Raw genomic sequence first — 26,356 nt, 5'->3', positions numbered from 1 at the left:
CCCCTGAACCTCTGAGGTAGCCATATACGCCTCAAGTTCCTGGTCTTTGGAATCTCATGTCTGTGTGGACTCCCCATATGTACAAAAATAAATTTGATTTTCTCCTGTTAATCTGTTTCATGTCAATTTAATTCTTAGTCCTGCTAAAAAGACCTTGAAGGGCAGAGGATATTTCCTCCTCCTAACATAGCCTTTAAGCAGTTTTACTGCTCAGTAAATTGTAGAAAATAAAAACACTAATGATATTTGTCCACAGAGATACAAACTGAAAATTGACTCACCCCAACAACCTGACCAAAGTTACTCAAAGGAAAGCATGAACACAGGATATGTATACTGCCTTTACATAATACTTTGTTATTTTTGGAATAAAGAACTGGTGTTGTTAAAAAATGAAATACTAATAAAAATATGAAAAATCACTAAATCTCACTAATTATCAAAAATGTACACTAAAAACTCTTTTCATCCACAAGATTGGGAAAATTCTTAAAGAATTCTTAAAGAATGTCAAGTGGATGAGGGTACAGGGAAAAGAGTTCTCTTTGGTACTATTTATGGGAGTGTAAAACAGCATTTTGGATGGTAGTCTGAGAGTATTAACATTGTGCATGTGTAAAACCTTCTAAAATTGCAGTAATTTTACTTCTCAGAATCTACGTTAGAAAAATATTCAAATACAAGGAAGAACAAAGCATTCTATGTAGTTACATAATACTGATAGCAATCTAGGAACACATCAAGTGGGGACAATTAAAATCACTAGCATACATACTATGGTCTATTCTAGGCAGCACTAAAATAATAAGAGGCAGATTCTACATATTGACATAGAACAAGCTCCAAAACATAGAGTAGATGAAATGAGCTAGTAAAAGGAAAGTAAATACAAAATAATAATTTATTTGTACAAATTACAAAATACAAACATAATTCCATTATGTTTACAAGAAATACCCAAAGCTAAGTATTTCTGTAGGTACAGAAAAAATATACATAGGTACAAATTGTAGGCAGGTACATACTTTGTATGAAAATGCACTCCCAAAAGGTCTAGAACTCTATTGTCCTAATATTGTCCTAATACAGTAGTGTTAAGAAAAGCATAGGCCCTAAATGGAGTCACTTAGACCAAGTTCCCAAGTTGGGGCTTAACACCCAAACTAACTGCAGTCTCAACCTCCCCCGAAATGTGGCCTTAACTGGTCAGTCAGGAAATTTTTCTTTCCAGCATCACCAGTGAGTCAGTCATCTGGTCCTCTCTCCCCCAAAGAAATATGAGGTACTCTTCATGATGAGACCCCTACCCCTAGAAAACAGCCATGTCAATCATTTTCTTTTGCTAATAACTTTCTTGCCCCACCCTCCTCCTATAAAAACATTCCCTTTTAGACAACTCTTTGGAGTGTCTCTCTGACTAGCTAGGGGAGGTGGTACCCAATGCATGAATTCTTTAAGAAATCCAATTAGATCTTCAAATTTACTTGGCCAAATTTTGTTATTTAGCAGTAACTATGAGCCACGTGTGGCTCTTGAGCATTTTATATGTGGTTAATGGAACGGAGGAGCTAAATTTTTCATTTTATTGAATTTTAATTAATTTAAACTTAAAATTTTTAAACCGAAGCAGCATATTCTTCCATTAAGTTTTGGTCGTGTTACATTTTACATAGCCTTTTGATCACGTAAGATATTGCTCTTTCTAATATTACTGACAAGACCATCCCCTTTGACCAAACTTTAGTTGGGCTCATCTGAGCCCTCTTCTCAAGTAGGCCTTGGCTTTGGCCTAGGCAGCCTGCCAGGCCCAGACTTGGCAAGAATCCCTCCACTCTTGATGCCTAACCAAATTCTTCCTATCTCCGTCTTGATCATAACCTAGTTCCTCTCAGTAATTTTTCACCCAGTCACTCCCTTATCCTGAAGAAACCCCACCCCCCGTGAAAATGTAGGACCAGGCCTAACCCAGAGGCAGTCCACACCCAGAACTTAAGCAAGGAAAAACATTCTGTGATAAGAACCTCCCCCCCACCCCCCACTCCCGGACTGGAAAGTCCCTGAACCATTCTGTGGTTTTTCCGAGATAAGAACCCCCCCACCCCCCACTCCCGGACTGGAAAGTCTCTGAACATGCTCATGTTGACCTTCAAATAAACCAATCATGTCATAACCCGAATGCTATGCTAATCCCGCAGTTTTTGCCTTTAAAAGATGCCTGTAATTGCCAATCAGGGCTCTTCCACCGTTGAGGTGGAGGGCCCGTTTGCGCAAACCTTCAATAAACCCTCTTGCTAGTTGCATCTGCCTGTCTGGGGTCTGAGTCTCTGGGGCATCCACCGGGAAACGTTGGCACCCGTGAGCCAGGGTCCAACAATCCTGCCCACTGGCTATAAATCCCTGTTGTACTGGGAGTTAAATTCAATCTCTACCCTCTATTGCAATAGTTTGGAGTAAAGTCTTTTTGCCTATTTTACTTGTCCAATGCAATTTTTCTTTGACATTACACATAATCACACCACCAGTGTAATCAATCTCCTTTCTTTCTTCCTTCTTTCTTCCTTCCTTCCTCCTTCCTTTCTCTCCCTTTCTAAAGTAATATCTACACCCAATATGGGGCTTGAACTCACCACCCCAAGGATCAAAAGTTGCACTGGTGAAGAACAAAAAACGTCATTAAATGAATCGTGTTCTATTTCTTTTACCAGTTCAATAAACTGGCAGTGATCACAGCATTTGCATACATACTCCAAATGGCTTTAACGATATTCAAGATAGTTTTCATAGAGTCTACGTACAAAAGTTGAGTACAGTATTTTCATAATGTAACAAGTGAAACAGCTTCCTTTTAAAAAAAAAAACCTAAATTGTATGAATCCACATTTTTTAATTCATTTTGTAAAGTGGATTCATACAATTTAGTTTTTTTTTTAATTAATTTTTATTGGTGTTCAATTTACCAACATACAGAAAAACACCCAGTGCTCATCCCGTCAAGTGTCCACCTCAGTGCCCGTCACCCATTCCCCTCCAACACCCGCCCTCCTCCCCCCTTCCACCACCCCTAGTTCGTTTCCCCGAGTTAGGAGTCTTTATGTTCTGTCTCCCTTCCTGATATTTCCCAACATTTCTTCTCCCTTCCTTTATATTCCCTTTCACTATTATTTATATTCCCCAAATGAATGAGAACATACACTGCTAGTCCTTCTCCGATTGACTTATTTCACTCAGCATAACACCCTCCAGTTCCATCCACGTTGAAGCAAATGACAATTTAGTTTTTTAATGATGTTTTTTGTTCTTCACCAGTGCTCACTGGTTGAGTCATGGAAAATTTTATAAAGAATTATTGTACTGTTAACTACAAGTCAACATTTTTTGAAAGAAAAGGAATGCTTGTCAAACATTCAATAATCAAAGACAAAAAAAAAACAGTAATATCATTTACATTTTCTACTCAATATCACACTGTTAAATGAATGAGCTGAATTTGAAGCTTTGAGGAAAAGAAGAGTATATTTGTGACCTGGTCAGATTGGTAAGAGAATATATGTTTAAAGTGAAAATCTTCATGATACAAATCAGTAAGCGACTACATACATTTTTCTAATATGAATCAATAGAAAACTTTAATTATAATTAAGAGTCATACTCAAATTGCATGCAAAAGTTGTAAGAAAATTTTAAAAACTACTTTGTTGATATTTAAATTCAGATATCCTTTTTAAGTTAACAATGATCATTTGAATTCAATGTTAATGATACAGATTTGACATAGTATATTTACTTAACTTGGATAGACATACTTTTAAAACACATGATTTGCTTCAAGTCAAATTGATTCTTCTTAAACAAATGAACTAGTTTTATAGATGTAGATATGAATATAAACAAAATTTTTAAAACTCCAGATAGTGAACAACATTTATCTATGTTTAGAACATGGGAATACAAATCTATTTTTTCAACTCTATTATCAAGTATAAATACTGATCAAGAATTCACAATAAAAATAAATAAATTAATTAATTTAAAAAAAAAGAATTCACAATAAAAAAATTCAGCATCCAAATTGAGATGTAAATGTAAAATATACACCACCTTTCTAATTACATATTGAGATGATATGCATATTGAGTTAAATAAAATGCATTATAAAAATTAGTTCCATCTGCTTATTACTTGGTAATTTTTTACTTTTTCTTAATGTGGCTACTAGAAAATTTTACAATCTATACACATGATTATATTATATTTCTACTGGACAGCAGTGGTCTAGAATGATAGGCACCAAATTACAGTAACTATTACTGGAAGGAGAATGACATGGAGGAGAATGGTAAAAAAAACTATGAATTTATCTGTATTGTTAGAAAAGGTATAAAAATACATTGATGTATTACCTAAATAATCAAAATCAAATTATAAATAACTCTTACAAGCTAAGAAAAACAATGCTATAGAATAATGGATGTAGAATACCAAATAATATTTAAAGAATAAAAGAAATCCAATATATAAAGAGCTCAACCTAACAAGTAAAGGGCGACAGAAATTAAAAGATCAAAGTAGTTTTTACTGATTCAATTGGCAAAAGTTTAAAAAGTTTAAGAAAAAGGGTTAAAAAGGTTTAACAGCATGTGTTAAAGATGGGGGGGATGCCTGGGTGGCTCAGTGGTTGAGCATCTGCCTTCAGCTCAGGGCGTCATCCTGGAATCCCAGGATAGAGTCCCACATCAGGCTCCCTGCATGGAGCCTGCTTCTCCCTCCGCCTGTGTCTCTGCCTCTCTCTCTCTGGGTCTCTCATGAATAAATAAAAGGAAGGAAGGAAAGAAGGAAGGGAGGGAGGGAAATAAATTCCCTCATACACTAATGATTTTGGAAGGTAGTTTGGCACACCATATTAAAATGTAATGCAAACATGTTATGTATGATCTGACAACTTATTTGCCTATGTTCATAAGGCCAGGATTGTTTTTAACAAAAATCCTAAAAATGATAATATTCATACCATTGTATACTCTGCAGCAATTAAAAGAATGAGGTACATCTACACATTCTAAAAATAAAAATCTCCAAAGCACAGTAGTGAAAACTGCAAAGAATCCTCAGCACAGAACAAAACAAAAAGGCAATCTACTGAAAGGGAGCAGATATTTGCAAATGATGCATCTGATAAGGGGTTAATATCCAAAATACATAAAAGAACTTGTATAACTTAACACTAAAAAATAAATAATCCAATTTAAAATTGGGCAGACGACCTGAATAGACATTTTTCCAAAGACATACAGATGGCCAACAGACACATGAAAACACATTCAACATCCCTAATCATCAGGGAAATGTAAATTAAAACCACAATGATGTATCATCTCATACCAGTCAGAATGGTCGGTATCAAAAAGATAAGAAATAACAAGTGTTGGGGATCCCTGGGTGGCGCAGCGGTTTGGCGCCTGCCTTTGGCCCAGGGCGCGATCCTGGAGACCCGGGATCGAATCCCACGTCGGGCTCCCGGTGCATGGAGCCTGCTTCTCCCTCTGCCTATGTCTCTGCCTCTCTCTCTCTCTCACTGTGTGCCTATCATAAATAAATAAAATTAAAAAAAAAAAATTTAAAAAAAAAAAAAAGAAATAACAAGTGTTGATAAGAATATAGAGGAGAAAACACTCATATACTGCTGGTGGGAATAAAAATTGGCATAAACACTGGAAAAACAGTATGAAGGTTCCTCAAAAAACTAAAAATAGTAATACGATATAGTAATTCCATTAAAAATTTACCCAAAGTGGGACACCTGGGTGGCTCAGCAGTTAAAGCATCTGCCTTCAGCTCAGGTTGTGATCCTGGAGTCCCGGGATCAAGTCCCACATCGGGCTCCCTGCAGGGAGCCTGCTTCTCCCTCTACCTTGTCTCTCTCTTTCTCTCTCTGTGTCTCTCATGAATAAATAAATAAAATCTTTAAAAAAAAAAAAAAAAAAGATATATGTACCCCTATGTTTATTGCAGCATTATTTACAAGAGCCAAGATATGGAAGCAACCTAAGTATCCATCGATAGACGAATGGATATACATGTGGTACACACACACACACACACACACACACACATATGCACGTGCATAACAGATTATTAACCACCCATAAAAAAGAATGAGATCTTGTCATTTACAATAACACAGATGGACACAGAGGGTATTATCTTAAGCGAAGTAAGCCAGACAGAGAAAGACAAATACCATGTGATTTCACTCATATGTGGAATCTAAAAAACAAAATGAATAAACAAACAAGAAAATAGAAACAGACTCATAAGTACAGAGAACTGATGGTTGCCAGAGGGAAGGGGGTGGGGAGTGGGCAAAACAGATGAAGGGGATTAAGAGCTACAAACTTCCTGTTATAAAATAAATAAGTCACAGAGATAAAAAGTACAGCATTGGGAATATAGTCAATGATATTGTAATAATGTTGTATGGTGACTACATTTTATCATGGGGAGTACTGAGTAAGTATAAACTGTCAAGTCACTCTGCTATGCACCTGAAACTAATTTAACATTGTATGTCAACTATACTCTAATAATAAAAATTTATTTATTTCATTTTTAAAAAGTAAGATAGATTAGGGTACCCAACTGGCTCAATCAGTAGCTCATGTGACTCAATCTAGGGGCTGTGAGTTCAAGCCCCACATTGGACATAGAGCCTACTTAAAAAAAAAAAGGTAATAATAATAATAATAATAATAAATTAAGTAATTTTAAAAGAAGATTGACAAATGAATAGATAGATAAGTAATAAAGCAAATGCCGTAAAATTCTAATTGTAGAATCTTGGTAATGGGCATATGGGTGTTCAATGTATGATTCTTTCAATTTCTCTTAATGTTTTAAAATTATAAAATGTTCAAAATTATCCTTAAAAATAAAAATATGTCTCCTCTCACCTGCCCTGCCCAGGCGGCTGCCGGTGACCTGCCTGGGACCAGGGAACGGAAAGCCGGCAGGGGCAAGACGAGTTTAGTTCGCCATGGGGCTGTTTGGGAAAACCCAGAAGAAGCCACCCAAAGAGCTGGTCAATGAATGGTCACTGAAGATAAGAAAGGGAATGAGAGTTGACAGGCAAATAAGAGGTATCCAAAGAGAAAAAGGAAAAGTAAAACGGTCAGTGAAGGATGCTGCCAAGAAGGGTCAGGAGGCCATCTGTGTGGTCCTAGCCCGGGAGATGATCAGGTCAAGGAAGGCTGTGAGCAAGCTCTAAGCTTTCAAGGCTCTGTGCGTGAACTCTGTGCTCATGGGGATGAAGAACCAGCTGGCAGTTTTGCGAGTGGCTGGTTCCCTGCGGAAGAGCAGAAGTGATGGAGGCCATGCAGAGTCTCGTGAAGATCCCAGAAATCCAGGACACCATGAAAGAGCTATCCAAAGAGATGATGGAGGCTGGCATCATAGAAGAAATGTTAGAGGACACTTTTGAGAGCATGGATGATCAGGATGAAATGGAAACAGCAGCAGAAACGGAAAATGACAAAATCATTTGAAGTAACAGCAGGGGCCTCAGGCAAAGCACCTAGTAAAGTAACCGACGCCCTTGCAGGGCCCAAACCTCAGGAGCGATGGCTGCATCAGAAGATGAGGAGGAGGAAGAGGCTCTGGAGGCCATGCAGTCCCATCTGGCCATACTTCACAGCTAGGGGCCGCCCTGCTGGGCCAGCGGGCTCTCTCACAGCGGCCTACCAGGAGCACACACACTCCTCTGGAGCAACCACCATTTTATGGATCCTTTGCACTACACCTCAGCGAGGCACTGCATCCTGAGAAGGTTCTCTGCTAGTATCTCTTCACTCTTTGCAGAGGTTGAGGGATCTCAACAGGATTGTCCTTGAGAGGTGGGGTTATAAATGCATCATTTTCAGGGGTATAAATAGAAGAATCTTTTGAGGGGAGAGGGCAAAGGAATCTGTCTTCTCGCAGCGCATCATTTTCTTTTTTTTTTTTTTTTTAAGATTTTATTTATTTATTCATGAGAGACACAGAGAGAGGGAGAGAGAGGAAGAGGTAGAGACCCAGGCAGAGGGAGAAGCAGGCTCCATGCAGGGAGCCCGATGCGGAACTCGATCCCCGAACCGTGGCATCATGCCCTGAGCCAAAGGCAGATGCTCAACCACTGAGCCACCCAGGCGTCCCACAGCACATCATTTTCAGGAATATCAACAGAAGTATCTTTTGGAGGAAAGGGCACAAGAATCTGTCTTCTCCCAAAGCACTTCTGAGGATAAAACTGATTACCTAAATGTTGAGGACTACATTTTTTTGTCCCTAAAACAGTATATAAAATGGATTTTAAAAATTTCTGCTTTAAAAAAAAATAAAATAAAATAAAAAATAAAAAATAAAAATAAATAAAAAAATAAAAATTTCTGCTTTAACTCTTGGAAAAAAAATAAAAAATTTAAAAATAAAAAATAAAAATAGTAGTTTATACATTTTAACTCTTTAGCCATTAAAAATATACTAAGTACAAATTTCTAAAATAGAATTTAAATAATTACATCTACTAAATTTAACAATAAGAAATAACTATGGAGTAGGGGTGATTTTTTTTCCATAAATTTTTTTTAGGCAAAAAGAGTACTGTGACTACTTAAATTATTTCTAGATCTTAGGACAGTCCAAAAAAAAAAAAAAAAAGGTACAAATTCATGCCTTATTAATTTATCTTAACCCAAATTCTCTGGTAAATAGAACCTGAAGCAATGATTAGAATGCTAGTGGCTTTATCTGGGAGTTGCTTACAGAGGGCATCAGGCTTTTAAAAAAGGGAAACAAAGGCAAGAAACCACGTAAAGCAAAGTGCTAGCTACCACTTTACAACAAGCTCTGAAAAGATACGATAGGTCGCTTTGGCAAATGCATCTACTTGGTACTCTCCTTGCATCATCTCCTGATAGTCTACGAAAACAAAACAAAACAAAACAAAACAAAACAAAAAACGAAAAAAAACCTCAGCGTAGTCCACAGAGAAAAAAGAGGAATAAAATCTGGAAGATTCTCTCCCCTCCCTTACTTTCCACTAGGCAGTGTTTATCCCACTAACAATAAACCTCACTGCACTTCCAGATCGTGTCCTCCAGCCTCCACAAACGTGCAGGGGGGTGACCCCTGAGTCCTGTGTCCTGGCCTTTCACCCAAGATCGGAAAGAGCAGCAGGAGGAGACCCCCCAGAGCATACCTCGTCAGCCTGGCTGGCTGGGCACCACCAAGGAAGAGGGCCCCGCTGCTCTGCTAAGCAACAGAGGAGGCTACAGAGGCAGAGCAGCCTAGGGGCAGGGGCATCGAGGGGATCTGAGCAGGCAGGAGAGATCATGTTGAATATTTCACACTGCAACATGTGATGAAGGTGAAACAACAAAATAATCTGCCACATAAAATAGGGTAAGAACGAGGGTGAATCCAACCCCTAAGAGTCACACTGCTGTGGCATTTCTATCTCATACATCACTGCTGTGCTTTGGTGATGACAGTCTGTGATACCAGGCACTTGAGACAATCAAAAACTAGATGTCAGGGGTCTTAGTAATCCTTATAGAACTGAAGGAGTCTGAGTTAAAAAAAAAAAAAAGATACCAACTCTGCCCTCTTCTTGTGTTACTCCTTTCTCTCACACAACCATCACACCTACAGTACTTCCCACATAGGATGTGGGGGGTCTCCCCACACAAACAGTTCTGTGTTACCAGCTGGGTGTCCTACAACTTAGCTCAATCCTGGCACTATCCACCTGGAGGTAGCAGCAGATCCCGCAGGATCTGAGCCCCCACCACCCTGCCGCCTTCAGATGCCCATTTCAAGTTGTCACCTGTGCTTCACGTCACCAAGCAGCTAGACATAACTCCCTAGAGCAACTCACAGAATTCAGGACAAGAGTTTACTGGTTATTTACCAACTTTTTATAAAAGGATATGACAAAGGATACAGATGAAGATCCAGATGGAAGTTACATGGGAAGGGGCACACGGCTTCCATGCCCTCTCCAGGCAGCCAGTCTCCCAACATCTCCAACCAGCTCTCCGGACCATGTACCATTTACAGAGGCTTCCTCTGCCAGGCATGACCTATCATTTAACTCCACTTCCAATTTCCCTGCCCTCTCTGAAGGATGGAGTCAGGCTGAGAATTCCAAGCTTGTAATGGTTTGGTCTTCCTGGCAACCAGCCCCCATCCAGGAGCCCACCAAGAATCCCCTCATTAGAACAAAAGAAACTACTATAGCCCAGGAAATTCAGAAGGATTTAGGAACTCTATATGTCAGGAAGCAGGGTCATAGATCAAATACTAGAACAAAAAATGTTCCTAGTACTGTTATCGCTGAAGAAATTAAAAGGGTTGTTGGAGCTCTATGTCAGCAACCATGGCCAGAGACCAATAAATACATCTTATATTATCTCAGAGTCAAATTATAAAATTTATTGCAATTTTAGATTACTCTACACAATCTAAATTTACATACATCTTCATAGTATTCTATGAATACTCCCTATTTGGGCTCCCTATTTGGCCAAGTCTTGTTCTCGGGGTAAAAATATTTTGAACGAGGAGCACCTGACTGGCTCAGTAGGTAGAGCATGGAACTCTTGATCTCAGTAGGTAGAGCATGGAACTCTTGATCTCAGAGTGTGAGCCCCACAGAGATTACTTAAAAATCAAATATTTTTTAGAAATTATTTTGAACTAAAGGAGCCTCTGCCCCAGAAGCCAGTTTGCAGGAGCCTAGCCTTTAGTTAAATTTTGTACACTAAAAATGTTGCTAAGCTACTCATATTTATTTCAGACATTTTTTCAATTATTCATTTCTCAGTAGAGTTAACATCATGAATGTCCAGGGGTCCCACTAACACCCATTCTACTCCATCGTGCAGCAGCTGGGAAATTAGGATGAGATAGCACTCACTTCCAGGGACAAAGCTGAAGAATGTGTATCTGATTTATACACTAATGATTCTCAGTGTACAAGCCAGTAAGTCTTCTTTACAGTGGTAATATAGGTCTAAGGTTAGGAATCCCGTGGTCACAGAAAGTGGCACAATATCAAAATGAAGTTAAGAAATCGTATGGAATGATCATGAGTAGGGAGCATCTGCCTGCCATTGGATGGATGAGGAAAAGGAAGTATATGGCCCCAGTGGTTGCTGAAATCTATCACTCACGATGAGGGAAGCCAGTATAACAACGAAGCCAATCCTAGACAAATGAGAAAAAGAGACTAGGCTCATGATCATATCCTTTAAACAGCTAGACCAGTCAACCCTGAAGCCTGGAATTTCCAGCTACAAATGCCAATAAAACTCAATTATATAAGCCAGTACTCTTATTAATACTTAAACTAAAAGCATGTTAACTGATATTTTAATATTGTGTTATCTTTCTCTCCGCTGTGCTTATCCTCTTTGCCTATTTTGTCTTGCTTAAATCACCACTTCACATTTTGTTTTTGTTCAAGATTTTATTTATTTACTTACTTGGTTGGGGGGAGGGGAGAGAGCATGAGCGGGAGGAGGAACAGAGGGAGAGGGAGGAGCAGACTGCACAGAGCACAGAGCCAGATGCAGGCCTCAATCCTGACCAAGATCATGACCTGAGCCAAAATCAAGAGTCAGACACTTAACCAACAGAGTCACCAGGCGCCCCCACATTTGTTTTTACATAAGGATTCAAAGAGGCAACATATGAACACAATTCATTTCCCCGAAAGTAGAAGCTGAACATTGTTATTATTTCAATTATTCAACATCAGCCCTCCCAAAGCATAAAGCAGACTCCCAGATTAAAGCTCGGCTCAAACAGGAATACTCCCATTTTATACCTAATCCAAGTAACTGAGGAAGTTTAAAACAAACTTCACATGCTTAAATGCTAGGCAATAAAGAAACTTTCCAAAAGAGCTTAGTAAATACATCCTACAAAGTTTATACACCAGTAGTTTTTAGCCTTGGGAGGAGGGACGGCAAGAGTTACAAGACTATTTGAGAAACTCGGTGAAGCTCCCTGGAAAAATGCATGTCTCCCTCTGTTTTAACTGCCTCCCTATTTACCTCATTGGTGAGAAAAGGATTCCTGTTCGAGAGTTACAAGGATGGTCAAATACACAACACCTGATACTGGACAGGTGAAATTAGCTGTGGCCACATACACTCATGCAGGGCCGCACAGAGATTGCCCTCCAGAACAAAATGAACCACTAGGAGCTGTGCAAAGCAGGCTTTGCAGTACCAAAAGGGTGAGGTGTCCTCTGGATCCTGGAAGAGGATGTGATTGGCTTGTTTAAATAATTCTGCAGCTGGCAGGGAAATGAAAGCTGTTATTCACAGATATGCAAAAACTGCACCAGATCTATTTAATAAGGAGGGTTGTTTAGCTAGAGGATCTCATCCTCAGTAGGAAAGTAGGGAAGAGAACTAACTTATAGTTAGGCCATTCAAGACCCTCCTGATTTTACCAGATATGAAGGAGCACATAATAGTTTTGGCATTACAACACCTCCTCCTCTACCCATGTGCGCGCGCACACACACCCACACACACAACGCCCCCCTAGAATGCGTAATAATTAAGAACCACCGCTCAATATGTATATCTGATCATTGCCTTTTCTCATGCATGCTCTGTCTTACAGAAGAGTAGGCAACGCTTGATACTCAGGAGAGAATTTAGTAACTCAATCTCCTACAGATGGTCCTGGATAATACCTAGTAGTTTCAAATGTGCTTTAAGACAATTTGGAGGGATGCATATAAGGAGTCAATATTCAAATGACTAGGATCTTTTTTTACCGGCTTGATGCCAGGATAAAGTTGAGAAAATTTATTCACTTTTGTCCAAGGGAGGATTTCAAATGAATAGTCCCAGTGTTTGGTTGCTCAAAAGCCCTTCTTTATTTTAAGAACTAATGGCAGATTAGTTAAGGGAGAATTATCTTCACTGGTATTTTTTTTAAAGAGAGGAATATACCTATCATGTTTTCCATCTTTAGCAGACTGGGCTCCTGAGATTGTCAATTAATCTTGACTGAAAAACAACTCTACACATACCCCAAATCCAGACAACTACTTATTCCCTGACCCAAATCTTCATGAAAGAGCCTTAAAGCACAAAGGGTGGCCTCTTGAATTCTTAATATACCTTCCTAACAGAAATACAAATATAGAGAATCTGAGTATTTGGTATCTGATTCCTAACAGTTATATAATTAAGAGTCACTCTAAAAGAAAAAATATTCATCCATTAACAGATTACAAATTTTTTAAAGTTCACATTCACATTCAAATATCCTTTAAGAACTATAATATCAAAGTTTTTTTGAAGACCACATGACAATATGATAAAAATCAACAGCAAATTTTGCAAAAAGCTGATGGGATAGGTGATTAGAAAGACTGATTTGAGTATCAAAGGATTGTAGGCACTTGGGAGAAGTTAAGAAATCCACAAATATTTTGTAAAAATACCCTTTTATGATGGAACAAAGAAAGTCAATAAAATCATACGTACACAAAAGAAGCCTTATCATATCAACATAATTTTTGTAAGAAAAATCTAAATTTCGTTCAAATAACCATTTTTCATAAGGATGTAAAATCTCAAACATTTTTTTTACAATATTTACGTTAATTTTTTGGTAGACTATTTATATACTAGTAAAATGAATAATAAGTAAATATATTGAGGATAATGGTAACCAATTTTTTCACTATCAAAGAGGCTGTAGGGACGCCTGAGTGGCTCAGTGGTTGAGCATCTGCCTTCGGCTCAGGGCATGACCCAGGGGTCCTGGCAGTGAGTCCTGCATCAGGCTCCCTGCATGGAGCCTGCTTCTCCCTCTGCCTGTGTCTCTCTGCCTCTGTGTCTCTCATGAATAAATAAATAAAATTTAAAAAAAAATAAGACACCACAGATATGGAAGTAGTGAGGATTAGAATGAATCCTGTGGCACTAAACTGCAATTGGAGTATTAGTATGAACTCACGTTTTTTTAAATATACAGATAAATACAGATGTAACCATATATATGTATTTCCTGGCAGTGATCACTGGAAGGGTTGAAAGCAATAACACTTCAGTATCAATAAGCACACCTCATACCCAGATCTTGGGGGGGGGGGGGGGGTTGTTTTGTTTTTTTTCAATTTAAGTTCAATTTGCCAACATATAGTATAACACCCAATGTTCATCCTATCAAGTGCCCTTCTCAGTGCCTGTCACCTAGTCACCCCATCTCCCTCACTCACCTCCCCTCCTGAAACTCTTTGTTTCCCAGAGTTGGAGTCTCTAATGGTTTGTCTTCTGCTCTAATTTTTAGATCTTGGTTTTTAAAAACCATTCTCTAGCAAAAAGGTATCCCGGTCTTTGGCTAATTTCAAGAACTGGGTCAAGGATGATATTATTGTACCAGAAAGTACAAAAGTAATAAAAAACTAATGGGGATTGTTAAAAAGACACAAATATTCAAATCAATCTAAGCATCACAATAAATAACAATAACAGATAGCCAAGCAAATAAAATAGAAACTCATGAATCTGCAAAAATTAGTGAATAAACAGGGAGAAGGAAAAGCTCTTGCATACAGCAGAATGCCAACTAAAAAATACAAGTATAATTAGAAAATCTCAAGCAAGAATCAATGAAAGCTAAAACTACTAAATGAACATTTGATTAAATACAAAAATATTAACAGTTTCAAATGCTCTTCCCACAGATACTTATTAAGTACGTACAAAGGCAGAAATAACTTTATAGTGAAGAAACCTACCAGATACTAATTTATGTAAATAACCAAACTTAATAAATTGACATATGTCTCCTAATGTTACACCAAGAATATTTTTGTGATATTCCTGCCAAAAATGTATACCTGAATCTATTCATAAGGAAACATCAGACAAACCCAGATTGAGGAATATTCTATAAATGATTGGCCTGAGGGTGCCTGGGTGGCTCAGTCAGTTAAGTGTCTGCTTTCAGCTCAGGTGGTGATCTTGGGGTCCTGGGATTGGACCTGGCGTCAGGTTCCCTGCTGCTTCCCCCCCCCCTGCCCTTTCCTCCTGATCGTGTGCTCTCTCTCATGCTCGTGCTCTCTCTCAAATAAAATAAAATAAACTGATTGTCCTGTACTCTTCAAAAGTATTAAAATTCTGCACAATAGAGAAGCAAAGACTAAAAAATTGTTGCAGATTAAAAGAGACTAAAGGGACATGCAACTAAATACAACACGTAATCCTAGACTAATATGAAAAAATATTTACTTATTTCTTAAATTCATTTTTGATACGAAGGACATCATTGAGACAAGACAAGAAAGTTGAACTGGATCTGTAGATTAAGGGTAGAATTGTATCAAAGGAACCTCCTGATTCTGATAGTGGCATTGTTGTGCTTTATTATATAGAGTTTGGAAATACAGATTGAAGAATTTATAGAATGATGGAGCATCGTGTCAGCAACTTATTCTCAATTGGTTCAGAAAAATTACACACATGAATGTGGTAAAATTTGTGGCAGTCCCTTTGTACTATTCTTGAATTTTTCTGTAAGTTTGAAACATTTTTAAAATGTAATATTAAAAACTTTAACTTAAAAAGTACAACAGACTCAGTTGGTTAAGCATCCAATTCTTGATTTGGGCTCAGGTCATGATCTCAGGGTGTGTGCTCAGAAGGAGTCTCCTTGAGATTCTCTCCCCCATTGCCTCTATTCCTCCCCCTGCTCGTGCATGTACACACACTCTCTCTAAAATAAATAATTCTTTTTAAGAAAAGCACAACAAAATAATATTTTTGACAATTAGATTATCAAATATTAAAAAGTATAGCCGCATAGTTGAGCATCAGAATAAATTACACATGTATTGCTCACAGATTGCTGTTGGAAAAATAAACTTCTGGCTTCTGAAGAGGGCAATTAATCATTATCCAACAAAATGATAAATGCACATACCTTGAAACCAGCACTCCACTCCAGAGTATTTATCCTATGGATATATTCTCACATATGTATATAACATATAGACATTAATTGTAGCTTTGCTTATAACAACAAAAGATCCCAAATAACATAAACATCCTTTAATAAAGCACCAGTTAAATACATCTGGCATACCCATAATGATGAAATATTAGTAGCTTTTAAAAAACGTAAGAAAAAAAAAAAAAAGTAAGATAGTTCTAGGGGGCACCTGAGTGGCTCAGTCAGTTGAGCAGCAAACTCTTGATTTCAGCTCAGGTCACGATCTCAGGGACCTGGCTTCTGGTCCCATATCTGGCTCTGCGCTCAGCAGGGAGTCTGTTCCAGGATTCTCTCCCTCTGCTCCTCTCCCTCCCCGCTAGTACGCACTCTCTCTCCAAAATAAATAAATCTTTAAAAAAAAGAAAACATAAGGTAGTTCTGAATGTACTGACAAAAAGATTTCTAAAATATACTGTTATACTAAAAACTGCAATGTACAAAACAGTGCAGCTGGTGAACAATCATTTGTATGGGGGGAATATATACATACAAATATGTTTCCAAATGTATAGAATATCTCAAAAAAGATACCTCAAAAATTGATAACTGGTTTGCCTCTGGAGAATTAGATGGCTAGGGATCAGGGAAGGGAATCTTTTTCGTATATTCTTCATGCCTTCTAAATTCCTTACCATGTGATGCATTACTTTTTTTTTTTTTTTTAATTTTTTTATTTATTTATGATAATCACAGAGAGATAGAGAGAGAGGCAGAGACACAGGCAGAGGGAGAAGCAGGCTCCATGCACCGGGAGCCCGACGTGGGACTCGATCCCGGGTCTCCAGGATCGCGCCCTGGGCCAAAGGCAGGCGCCAAACCGCTTGCGCCACCCAGGGATCCCGCATTACTTTTTTTTTAAAGTCAAAGGGCAGCCCCAGTGGCCCAGTGGTTTAGCACCGCCTTCAGCCCGGGGTGTGATCCTGGAGACCCAGGATCGAGTTCCCGTAGGGCTCCCTGCATGGGGCCTGCTCCTCCTTCTGCCTGTGTCTCTGCCTCTCTCTCTCTGTGTCTCTCATGAATAATAAAAATCTTTTTAAAAAATTAAATTAAATTAAAAAATAAAGTCATAAGGGACTACATATTATAATTCCATTCATATGAAATTTCCAAAATAGGCAAATCCCTAGAGACAGAAACCAGACTGGTGAGTGCCAGGGACTATGCAGCCAGGGGGAAAGGGAGAGCTGAGTGCTTAATTCGTCCAGGGTTTCCTTTTAGCAAGATGAAACTAGACATAGAGAGTGGTAACTGTTGCACAACAGTGTAAATATGCTAAATGCCACTGAATTGTACACTTTAAAATAGTTAAAAAGAAAAAAAAATAGGTGAATTTTGTGTTATTCATGTTTTATCATAATAAAAAATTAAACATTTATAAACTAAATATAAATGAAACCAATAAAATTCAAAATCATATAAATTTAATAGAATAGTGATACCTTACTGATACTAAACTATTATTCACCACATTAATATGACACCCACTAATCTGACACAGCCTTTTTCAACAGGACATACAATGGATCGGTTGTTTGACCATCCTAAGTGAATATATAAAACCTGCCTTTACTAGGAGTATACCACTAACATATCCTGTTCACCTCTGTTCTCATTTGGAGATATGAAAACTGATAATAATTATAATGTGGCCATGCAAAGAGGCAGCATATGCTTACATGCATTTATTCATATCAGTTAAAACACAAAATTCTAAGCTTCTCCAAGAATTTATAAACCCCTGAGAAGACACTCAACCATCACCAAGGACTTCAGACCCAACTGAAAACCCCTTATCTAGTATCTACACAGGAAAGACATTTTATTATTCCCTTTTTAAATTTTATTTATTCATGAGAGACAAAGGGAGAGAGGCAGAGACACAGGCAGAGGGAGAAGCAGGCTCCCTGCGGGGAGCCCAAGAGGCATTCGATCCCAGAACCCGGGAATCAAGCCCTGAGCCCAAGGCAGACGCTCAGCCACTGAGCCACCCACACATCCCTATCATTCCCTTTTCATATCCTAATCTTCCCCCTCTATACGACCTCATTCCCTACAGCCCCTACAACCTATAACATAATACTTTTAAAAAACAATGACGGGGTGCCTGGTGATTGTCAGCAGAGGATACACCTCTTAATCTCAGGACTGTGGATTCCAGCCCCATGTTGGGTACAGAGATTACTTAAAAAAAAATAAAATCTTAAGAAACAACAACGAAAAGAAAACCTCTCTGGTCCCCTGCTCTCCCTCAGGTTACTATTCCTTCTCTTCACAACCGAATTTATTTTTACATACTTCATTTACTTAGATTCAGTGTCTCCATTTGCCTGTTTCCACTCATTAGTTATCTACTACAATATGACTTTTGTTCCATTTTTTGAAACTGCTCTTTCAAATATTACCAAACCCTGAAAACTATAATATTCCAGTAACTCTTCTTGACCACTTGACTTCTCTGAAGAATTTCAAAGCCAAAGAACTTATCCAAGGGACTTGACAAGTTTTCCAAGATCCTTTCATGCAGTCATAAAATGTTTTTGAACTCCTACTATTTGACTTAAAACCTGAACAAGAGAAAGTTCTTGGCTTTGTATTCACACTTTAGTCAGGTAAATAAATAAAATATAACACAATACAGTGTGGTTGAACAGTTTGAGAGAGAATGAGAACGAATCAGAAAGAACGAAACAATTTCTTTCTGTTTCAAAAGAAAGTAAGTATTGTTCTGAGCACCAGGAGGTCTAAGGCTTCCTGTATTAATTTCTGAGGACTGCCATGACAAAGTACCAAAAACTAGGTGGCTTAAAACAACAGAATTTATTTTCTCAAAATCTGGAGACCAGTTCAAAATCAATGTTGTCAGCAAGGCCTTTCTCTGAAAATTCTAGGGGAGAATCCTTCCTTGCCGCTTTCTAGCTTCCGGTGGTTGCCAATAATCCTTGGTGGCATTTGGCTTACAGCTGTATTACTCCAATCTCTGCCTCCATCATCATGTGGACTTTTCTCCTCATAAGGACATCAACCATTAGATTTAGGCCCCACCCTAAAACCTTATGATCTCATCTTAAATTGAGGGGTGCCTGAGAGGCTCAGCAGTTAAGCATCTGCCTTCAGCTCAGGGCGTGACCCCGGAGTCCTGGGATCAAGTCCCCCATCGGACTCCCCGCAGGGAACCTGCTTCACCTTCTGCCTGTGTCTCTGCCTCTGTGTCTCTCATGAATAAATAAATAAAATCTTTAAAAAAAAAATTGATTAAACTGCAAAGACCCTATTTCCCAAATAAGGTCACATTTCCCAGAGGTTAGGACTTAAAAGACATCTTTTTTTAGGATACAATTCAACCCATTATATGTTCCCTTTAATTTTCTCAAGCCAAGGCAAAGAGTAGAGGCCAAAGACAAGACCAAAAAAAAAATTTTTTAAAGACAGAAGTTGCTCTTCTAATCTTATAGCACAACCTCCAAAAAAGCCATGGATGAAATCATTACTGGTAGCCCTGATGTGAAATGTTGGGAATCCAGGAGCAAAGAGTCAAGAAAGAATTCTTGAGATGCTTCTGATGCAAACAAGGTGGTTTTATTAGAGCACAGGGACAGGACTCGTGGGCAGAAGGAACAGCACTGGGGTTGGGAGAAGTAGCTGATTATATACTTTCAAGTTGGGAGGGGGTTAGGGATAGTGTAATCCCCAAGGAATCTGGAAGCAAGGTTTCCAGGACCTCGAGGGGGCTAGCTATTGTTAGGAAAAGGTCATTTACTGTCTAGTAATGTCTTATTCATGAGTCCCTTCAGATGTACATCACTGGGCCATATGCCTGGAAGATGATTGCTCACATGTATCTTGGAGGGGCAGGGATAGAGATAAAGGAAGTTTCCAAAGGGATTTTTATATGTTAAAGACCTACAGGATCCTGGAGGTCAGGCTGATGTCCAGCTAGGGTTGCCTTTTGCCCTTAGCAAAGTATTAACATTGAGGCAATTGAGTTCCTGGAGGAAGGTCACTCTGCCTGTCTCAAGTACTTATCAACGGGCTGTAAGCTGTAAGGAAATTTTTTTTTTTTTTTCCTTCTGCCTTTGTTCTCCACATCAGACTCACACTTTCATTCTCACACAGAGACTATTATCTGCAAAGGTGCAGGGTTATAAAGAGACCTGAAGTGCCCAGTGAAGTTCAGTGGAGTGAAAATACACTCATCAGGGCACTTTCAGTAGAGAAAGAAACCAAATTTAAATCAGCTTATGCAAAAATGATATTACTGATGAAGTGGACATCAAATGTTAATTATTAGGGATAATTTTAAGAAATACATGCTGAAGTATTTACAGATGATGTTTGCAAATGATCTAGAAAAAAAAATAGGGGCGTAGGGGGGTCGGGAAGCAAAGTGTTAACTGCAGTATTTAGGATGATAATTAGATTATTCTTTCTACTTCTCTACATCTAGAAAATTTTTCAAAAAAAAGAGATGACAGAGGAAAATGAGGACATTTTAACTGGGACAAACAGGCTTGGACCTCACTTCAAGGTAGATTAGATCTAGGATTAAAAAGATGGGAAGAGGTGAATGTATACTATGTGGGTCTCTCATCTCCATACTTTTCTACATAAAACATCCCTCTCCAGTAATCCACCACAGAAAGCAAGATGTTTCTCACAATGCTCTTTTCCCCAATTAACCTCTCTCTGAATGAGAGGCAGGAGGGTGTCAGGAGGTTGGCAAAGGTTCCCCAGTCCACTGAATGTACTAAATCAGAGAAGGGATTAAGGGATTAAGGGTTGAGTAAATTAACTCCCTCTTCAATTTATCTTAACTCTTAACTCCCTTCTCATATTTAGCAGGTTAGAGAGTGAGAAACTATAGTAGAACAAAAATAAAGGAGCAAATCAGTAACACGAAATGTATTACAGAGTCTAAATATCATTCTCTAGTGAAGAGATTAGCTACCATAAGAGAAAAGAAAGAGGCATACATGGGATCATTATCTGCCACAGGCTTGGCCGTAGAGAAGAAAACCTGGGAAAACAGGATACTCACTTAACAAAGATGGAAGAAAAATAGGAAGGGAAACAAGGAGAAAAGAAATAAGGAGAGAGCAAATCAATGAGACAGCACAGCAGCTAAACTGCCACACCCAGAGCTGTCTTCAGGGATCTCAGATCCCTACGTCCAGCTCCAAAAGTCCTTCTCAACTTTGTCCTGACATCAGTCACAGGTTTTGAAAACTTACAAGGAACACATAAATGAAATTAAGAATGCTAGTCAGTTGGGAAAATACAGAATTCCTTTCTCCCCCAACAAGAAATGAACCCATTCATTGGTAAAATTTATTAATCCTCACAAACTTCAAGAACTTCCTTCAAAAGGTTAAGTGCTTAAGGAATCTTACTGATTCGCACTGGTATCTTAAGGATGGCAATTACTCTTCTATAGACCAGCTGGGGCTCTCTCCCTGAATCTGTTTATTCAACAAAAAAATGTCATTTGGAAAAATGTAGTCTTAATGTTATCTTTCACAAGGTCAAACAAACACCAGTAAACAACCCTATTTACTGTTTTAATTACTTTTAAAATATTAATCTCTGACAGATTAAAAAAGAAGCAAAATTATTATTTTAACTCTATTCAACAGTACAGGGAGGGAGCATCTATTAAATCCTTGGTTCTCCTTCAATTATGTACCTTCACAATACAAAATCTAACTGATCTGAAGGTACTCCATGGACCATTACTAACAATTTTACTCATTTCAAGTTCATCTCTCCAACTTAGTACTTTTAACATGTTTTTCTGTTTCTTTTTTAAATAGGCTCTATGCCCAATGTAGGGCTTGAACTCATGACCCTGAGATTAAGAGTCATATGCTCTAATGACTGAGCCAGGAAGGCGCCAACAACATGGTTTTTATAGTTCTTTTTTTTTTAATCAAATCTTTAAACAGAATTCTGGTACTAGAGGAACAGACCATATTTGACCAACAAGCTCACAATAAACAGTCTTAGATATCTACTATAAAGTATAAGATTTGAATTATGTGGCTATTAATCCAATCATTAAAGAAATGATGACCAAAAGAATCTGAATTGCCAACAATCTAGGGGCATTACAACACTTTTCAAATATAACATTCATTCAAAATAGTCAATTAAAAAAAAAAAAGTCAATTTAATAAATGGGCAGCCCAGGTGGCTCCATGGTTTAGTGCTGCCTTCAGCCCAGGGAGACCCAGGATGGAGTCCCTCTGCCTCGAGACCCAGGATGGAGTCCCACGTCAGTCTCCCTGGGTCGAGCCTGCTTTTCCCTCTGCCTGTGTCTCTGCACCACCACCCGCACCCCCGCCACCGCGCCCCCCCCCCCCCCCCCCCGTCTCTCATGAATAAATAAATGAAATCTTTAAAATAAAAAAATAGTCAATTTAAATAATACTGTACTACAACTAGTCAAGTGTAAATCTAATCAATAAAAAGCAGTCTTACCTGTATGACGTAGATCTAATGTTGCTGTTACAGATGCTTCAGAACAGTGTTTTTCACTATAATTACACCCATGATTAATTTCTCTAGCACTTCCCTCAGTAGGCAGATTTAAACTGCATATTCTGGGATTACTTTTTAACTGGAGAAAGGTATTCGGACTTCCAACAACCTAAAAGAAGGAAATATGTATTTAATGCAGAAATTAAATCTAATTGCCTTTATTTTACATAACAAATTCCTAATTTAAAATACAAACTAGGGATCCCTGGGTGGCTCGGCACGCCTGCCTTTGGCCTGGGGCACGATCCTGGAGTCCAGGGTTCAGGGCTCCCTGCATGGAGCCTGCTGCTCCCTCCTCCTGTGTCTCTGCCTCCCCCTCCCATGTCTGTCATAAATAAATAAATAAATCTTTTTTAAAAAATAAAATAAAATACAAACTACCAGTTTCTATCTTAATTAGGGAATAGATATTTTAAAATAAATTTAAAATCCAACTTTTATTATTAAACTAGTTTTAATTATGTTATAAAAGCTTAAAGACACACTAGAATGAAAATTATAGTGTATGCTAAACAACGTATCAGAAGAGTTTTTTTTTTCAGAAGAGTTTTTAAACATGTCATAACATACCATTCTCAGAGTCAATTGCTTTTATCTTGCCAAATTTCTCAATATTAAAATCAATACTTAAATATTTTGCATTCTTTATGTGATATAGTGGTACTGTCACTACATCATTTATAGAGACAAATACTAAACTGTTTACCAATGAAAAGATATTCCTGGGATCGGCATCAAAATAATGAGTAAGTTGCACCAAAATAACGAGATACCTAGAAATAAATCTAACCAAAGAGACGAAAGACCTGTACTCTGAGAACTATGGAACAATGAAAGAAATTGAAGACAACACAAAGACATGGAAAAACATTCCATGCTCTTGGACAGAAGAACAAATACTGTTAAAATGTCTGTGCTATCCACAGCAATCTATATACATTTAATGCAATCCCCAACAAAATATCAAAAGTATTTTTCACAGAACTAAAACAAACAACCCCAAAATTTGTATGAACTACAAAAGACCCCAAATAGCCAAAGCAATCTTGAAAAAGAAAAGGAGAGCTAGAGGCATCACAATTTCAGACTTCAACTTATATTACAAAGCTATAGTAATCAAAATAGTATTGTACTGGGCAGCCTGGGTGGCTCAGCGGTCTAAGCGCCTGCCTTCCGCCCAGGGTGTGATCCTGGGGTCCCAGGATCGAGTGCCGTGTCGGGCTCCCGGCATGGAGCCTGCTTCTCCCTCTGCCTGTGTTTCTGCCTCTCTCTCTCTGGGTCTCTCAGGAATAAATAAATAAAATCTTTTTTAAAAATTTAAAAAAAGAAAAAAAAAATTTAAAAAAAGAAATCTTTAAAAAAATTTTTTAATTTAAAAAATTTTTTAAATTAAAAAAAATAGTACTGTCCTGGCACAAAAACAGACACATAGATCAATGGAACAGAATAGAAAATCCAGACCATAAATCCACAACTATATGGTCAATTAATCTTCAACAAAGCAGAAAAGAATATCTAGTGGGGAAAAAAGACTGTCTCTTCAACAAATGGTATTGAGAAAATTGGACAACATGCAGAAGAATGAAATTGGACCACTTTCTTACACCATACACAAAAATAAATTCAAAATGGAGGGGCACCTGGATGGCTCAGTAGGTTAAGTGTCTGACTCCAGGTTTCTGATATTGAGCCTGCATCGAGCTCCACACCCAGTTTAAGTCTCTCTCTCTCTCTCTCTCTGCCCCTTTCCCTTTAAAAAAAATAGATTAAAGACCTAAATGTGAAACCTGAAACCATAAAAATCCTGGAAGATAGCACAGGCAGTAATTTCTCTGACATCAGCCATAGAAATTATTTCTAGACAGGTCCCTGAGGCAAGGGAAACAGAAGCAAAAATAAATCAGGACTAAATCAAAATAAAAAGCTTCTGTACAGCAAATGATACAACCAACAAAACTAAAAGGCAACCTAAAGAGAGAGTGACAATATTTGCAAATGACATCCAATAAAGGGTTAGCACCCAAAATATATAAAAAACTAAAACAATACCCCAAAAACAAATATTCCAATTAAGAAATGGGCAGAAGGCATGAACAGACATTTCTCCAAGGGAAACATCCAGATAGCCAATAGACACGTGAAAAGATGGTCATTATCACTCATCATCAGGGAAATGCAAATCAAAACTACAATGAGACATCACATCACACCTGTCACAATGGCTAAATCAACCACAAAAGAAACAACAGATGTTGGCCAGGATGTGGAGAAAAAAGGAACCCTGTTGGGAAGGCAAGCTGGTGCAGCCATTGTGAAAAACAATATGAAGCTTCCTCACAAAGTTAAAAATAGGGGTGCCTGGGTGGCTCAGTCAGTTAAGCATCTCCCTTCGGCTCAGGTCATGATCTCAGGATCCTGGAATCAACCCCAACATCTGCACTCAGCAGGGAGTCTGCTTCTCCCTCTGCCTCTCCCACCGACTCATGTGCTCATGCTCTCTCTCTCGCTTGCTCTCTCAAATAAATAAATAAAATATTTTGGGATCCCTGGGTGTCTCAGTGGTTTGGCACCTGCCTTCAGCCCAGGGCGTGATCCTGGAGACTCAGCATACAGTCCCACATCGGGCTCCCCGCAGGCCTGCTTCTTCCTCTGCCTGTGTCTCTGCCTCTCTCTCTCTGTCTCATGAATTAATAAGTAAAAATCTTAATAAATAAAAATCTTAATAAATAAACTGTTAAAAATAATTTAAAAATAAAATAAAATCTTTTTTAAAAAAATTAAAAATAGAACTACCCTATGATCCAGCAATTGTACTACTAAGTATTTACCTGAAGAATACAGAAACACTAATTCAAAGGGATACATGCCCCCTGTGTTTATAGTTGCATTATTTACAACAGCCAAGAGAGATGGAAGCATCCCAAGTGTCCATCAACTGATGAATGGATAAGAAAGACATGGTAAATATACATATTTAATATATTAATATTTAATATTAGATGTTTTATATGTATAATGGAATATTATTCAGCCATGAAAAAGAATGAAATCTTGCCATTTGCTACAACATGGATAGAAAGTATAAAGCTAAGTGAATAAGTCAGAGAAGCACAAATACCACACGATTTCACTCATACGTGGAATTTAAGAAACAAATGAGCAAAGGAGAATAAAAAGAGTAACAGAAAAAGCAAGAAACAAACTCTTGACTGTAGAGGACAAACTGTTACCAGAGGGAGGTAGAAGGGGATGGGTAAAATAGGTGATGGGGATTAAGGAGTATATACGTCATGATGAGCACTGCCTTATTAAATTAAAAACTTCAAGGGCAACTGGCTGGCTTATTCAGTGAAGCATGCGACTCTTAATCTCAGGGTTGTAAATTTGAGCCCCATGTTGAGTGGAGAGATTACTAAAAAATAAAATATTTAAAACTAAAAACTTTCAAAAAAAATGAGTAGTGAGGAACTGGGGAGGGAGATGAAGAAACAAGACTGGTTTTGCTAAATAATGGTACATAGGGGTTTTTTTTAAATATATATATGCCATTTTTTCTATTTTTGTATATGTATTAGTTTTCTATTGCTGCTGTAACCAATTACCACAAACTCAGTTGCTCAAACAATGCAAAGCTATCATTTTGCAATACTGCATGTTAGAACTCTGACTTGGATCTTAGTGGGCTAAAATCAAGGGAATCAGTAGGGATGCACCCCATTCTGGAAGCTCTAGGTGAGATTATTTCCTTGTCTTTGCAAACTTTTAA

The 26,356-nt window shown here is 38.1% G+C and overlaps 1 protein-coding gene and 1 pseudogene across 1 annotated transcript in view; one reads left to right on the top strand and one right to left on the bottom strand.

Annotated features, from left to right (window-relative positions):
- The window catches only part of RAD54B (RAD54 homolog B), a 94,593-nt gene that overhangs the window by 57,551 nt on the left and 10,686 nt on the right, over positions 1–26,356 (bottom strand). The window contains exon 3 of the mRNA XM_041768551.1: positions 22,531–22,699. Within this exon, the coding sequence (XP_041624485.1) occupies positions 22,531–22,699 (169 nt within the window). The remainder of the gene's footprint in view (positions 1–22,530; positions 22,700–26,356) is intronic.
- On the top strand, positions 7,031–8,017 carry LOC121498548 (annotated as a pseudogene).

The sequence above is a fragment of the Vulpes lagopus genome, chromosome 9, assembly GCF_018345385.1.
Source record: "Vulpes lagopus strain Blue_001 chromosome 9, ASM1834538v1, whole genome shotgun sequence".
Taxonomy (NCBI): Eukaryota; Metazoa; Chordata; class Mammalia; order Carnivora; family Canidae; genus Vulpes; species Vulpes lagopus.
This window is presented reverse-complemented; position numbering and strand designations above follow the sequence as displayed.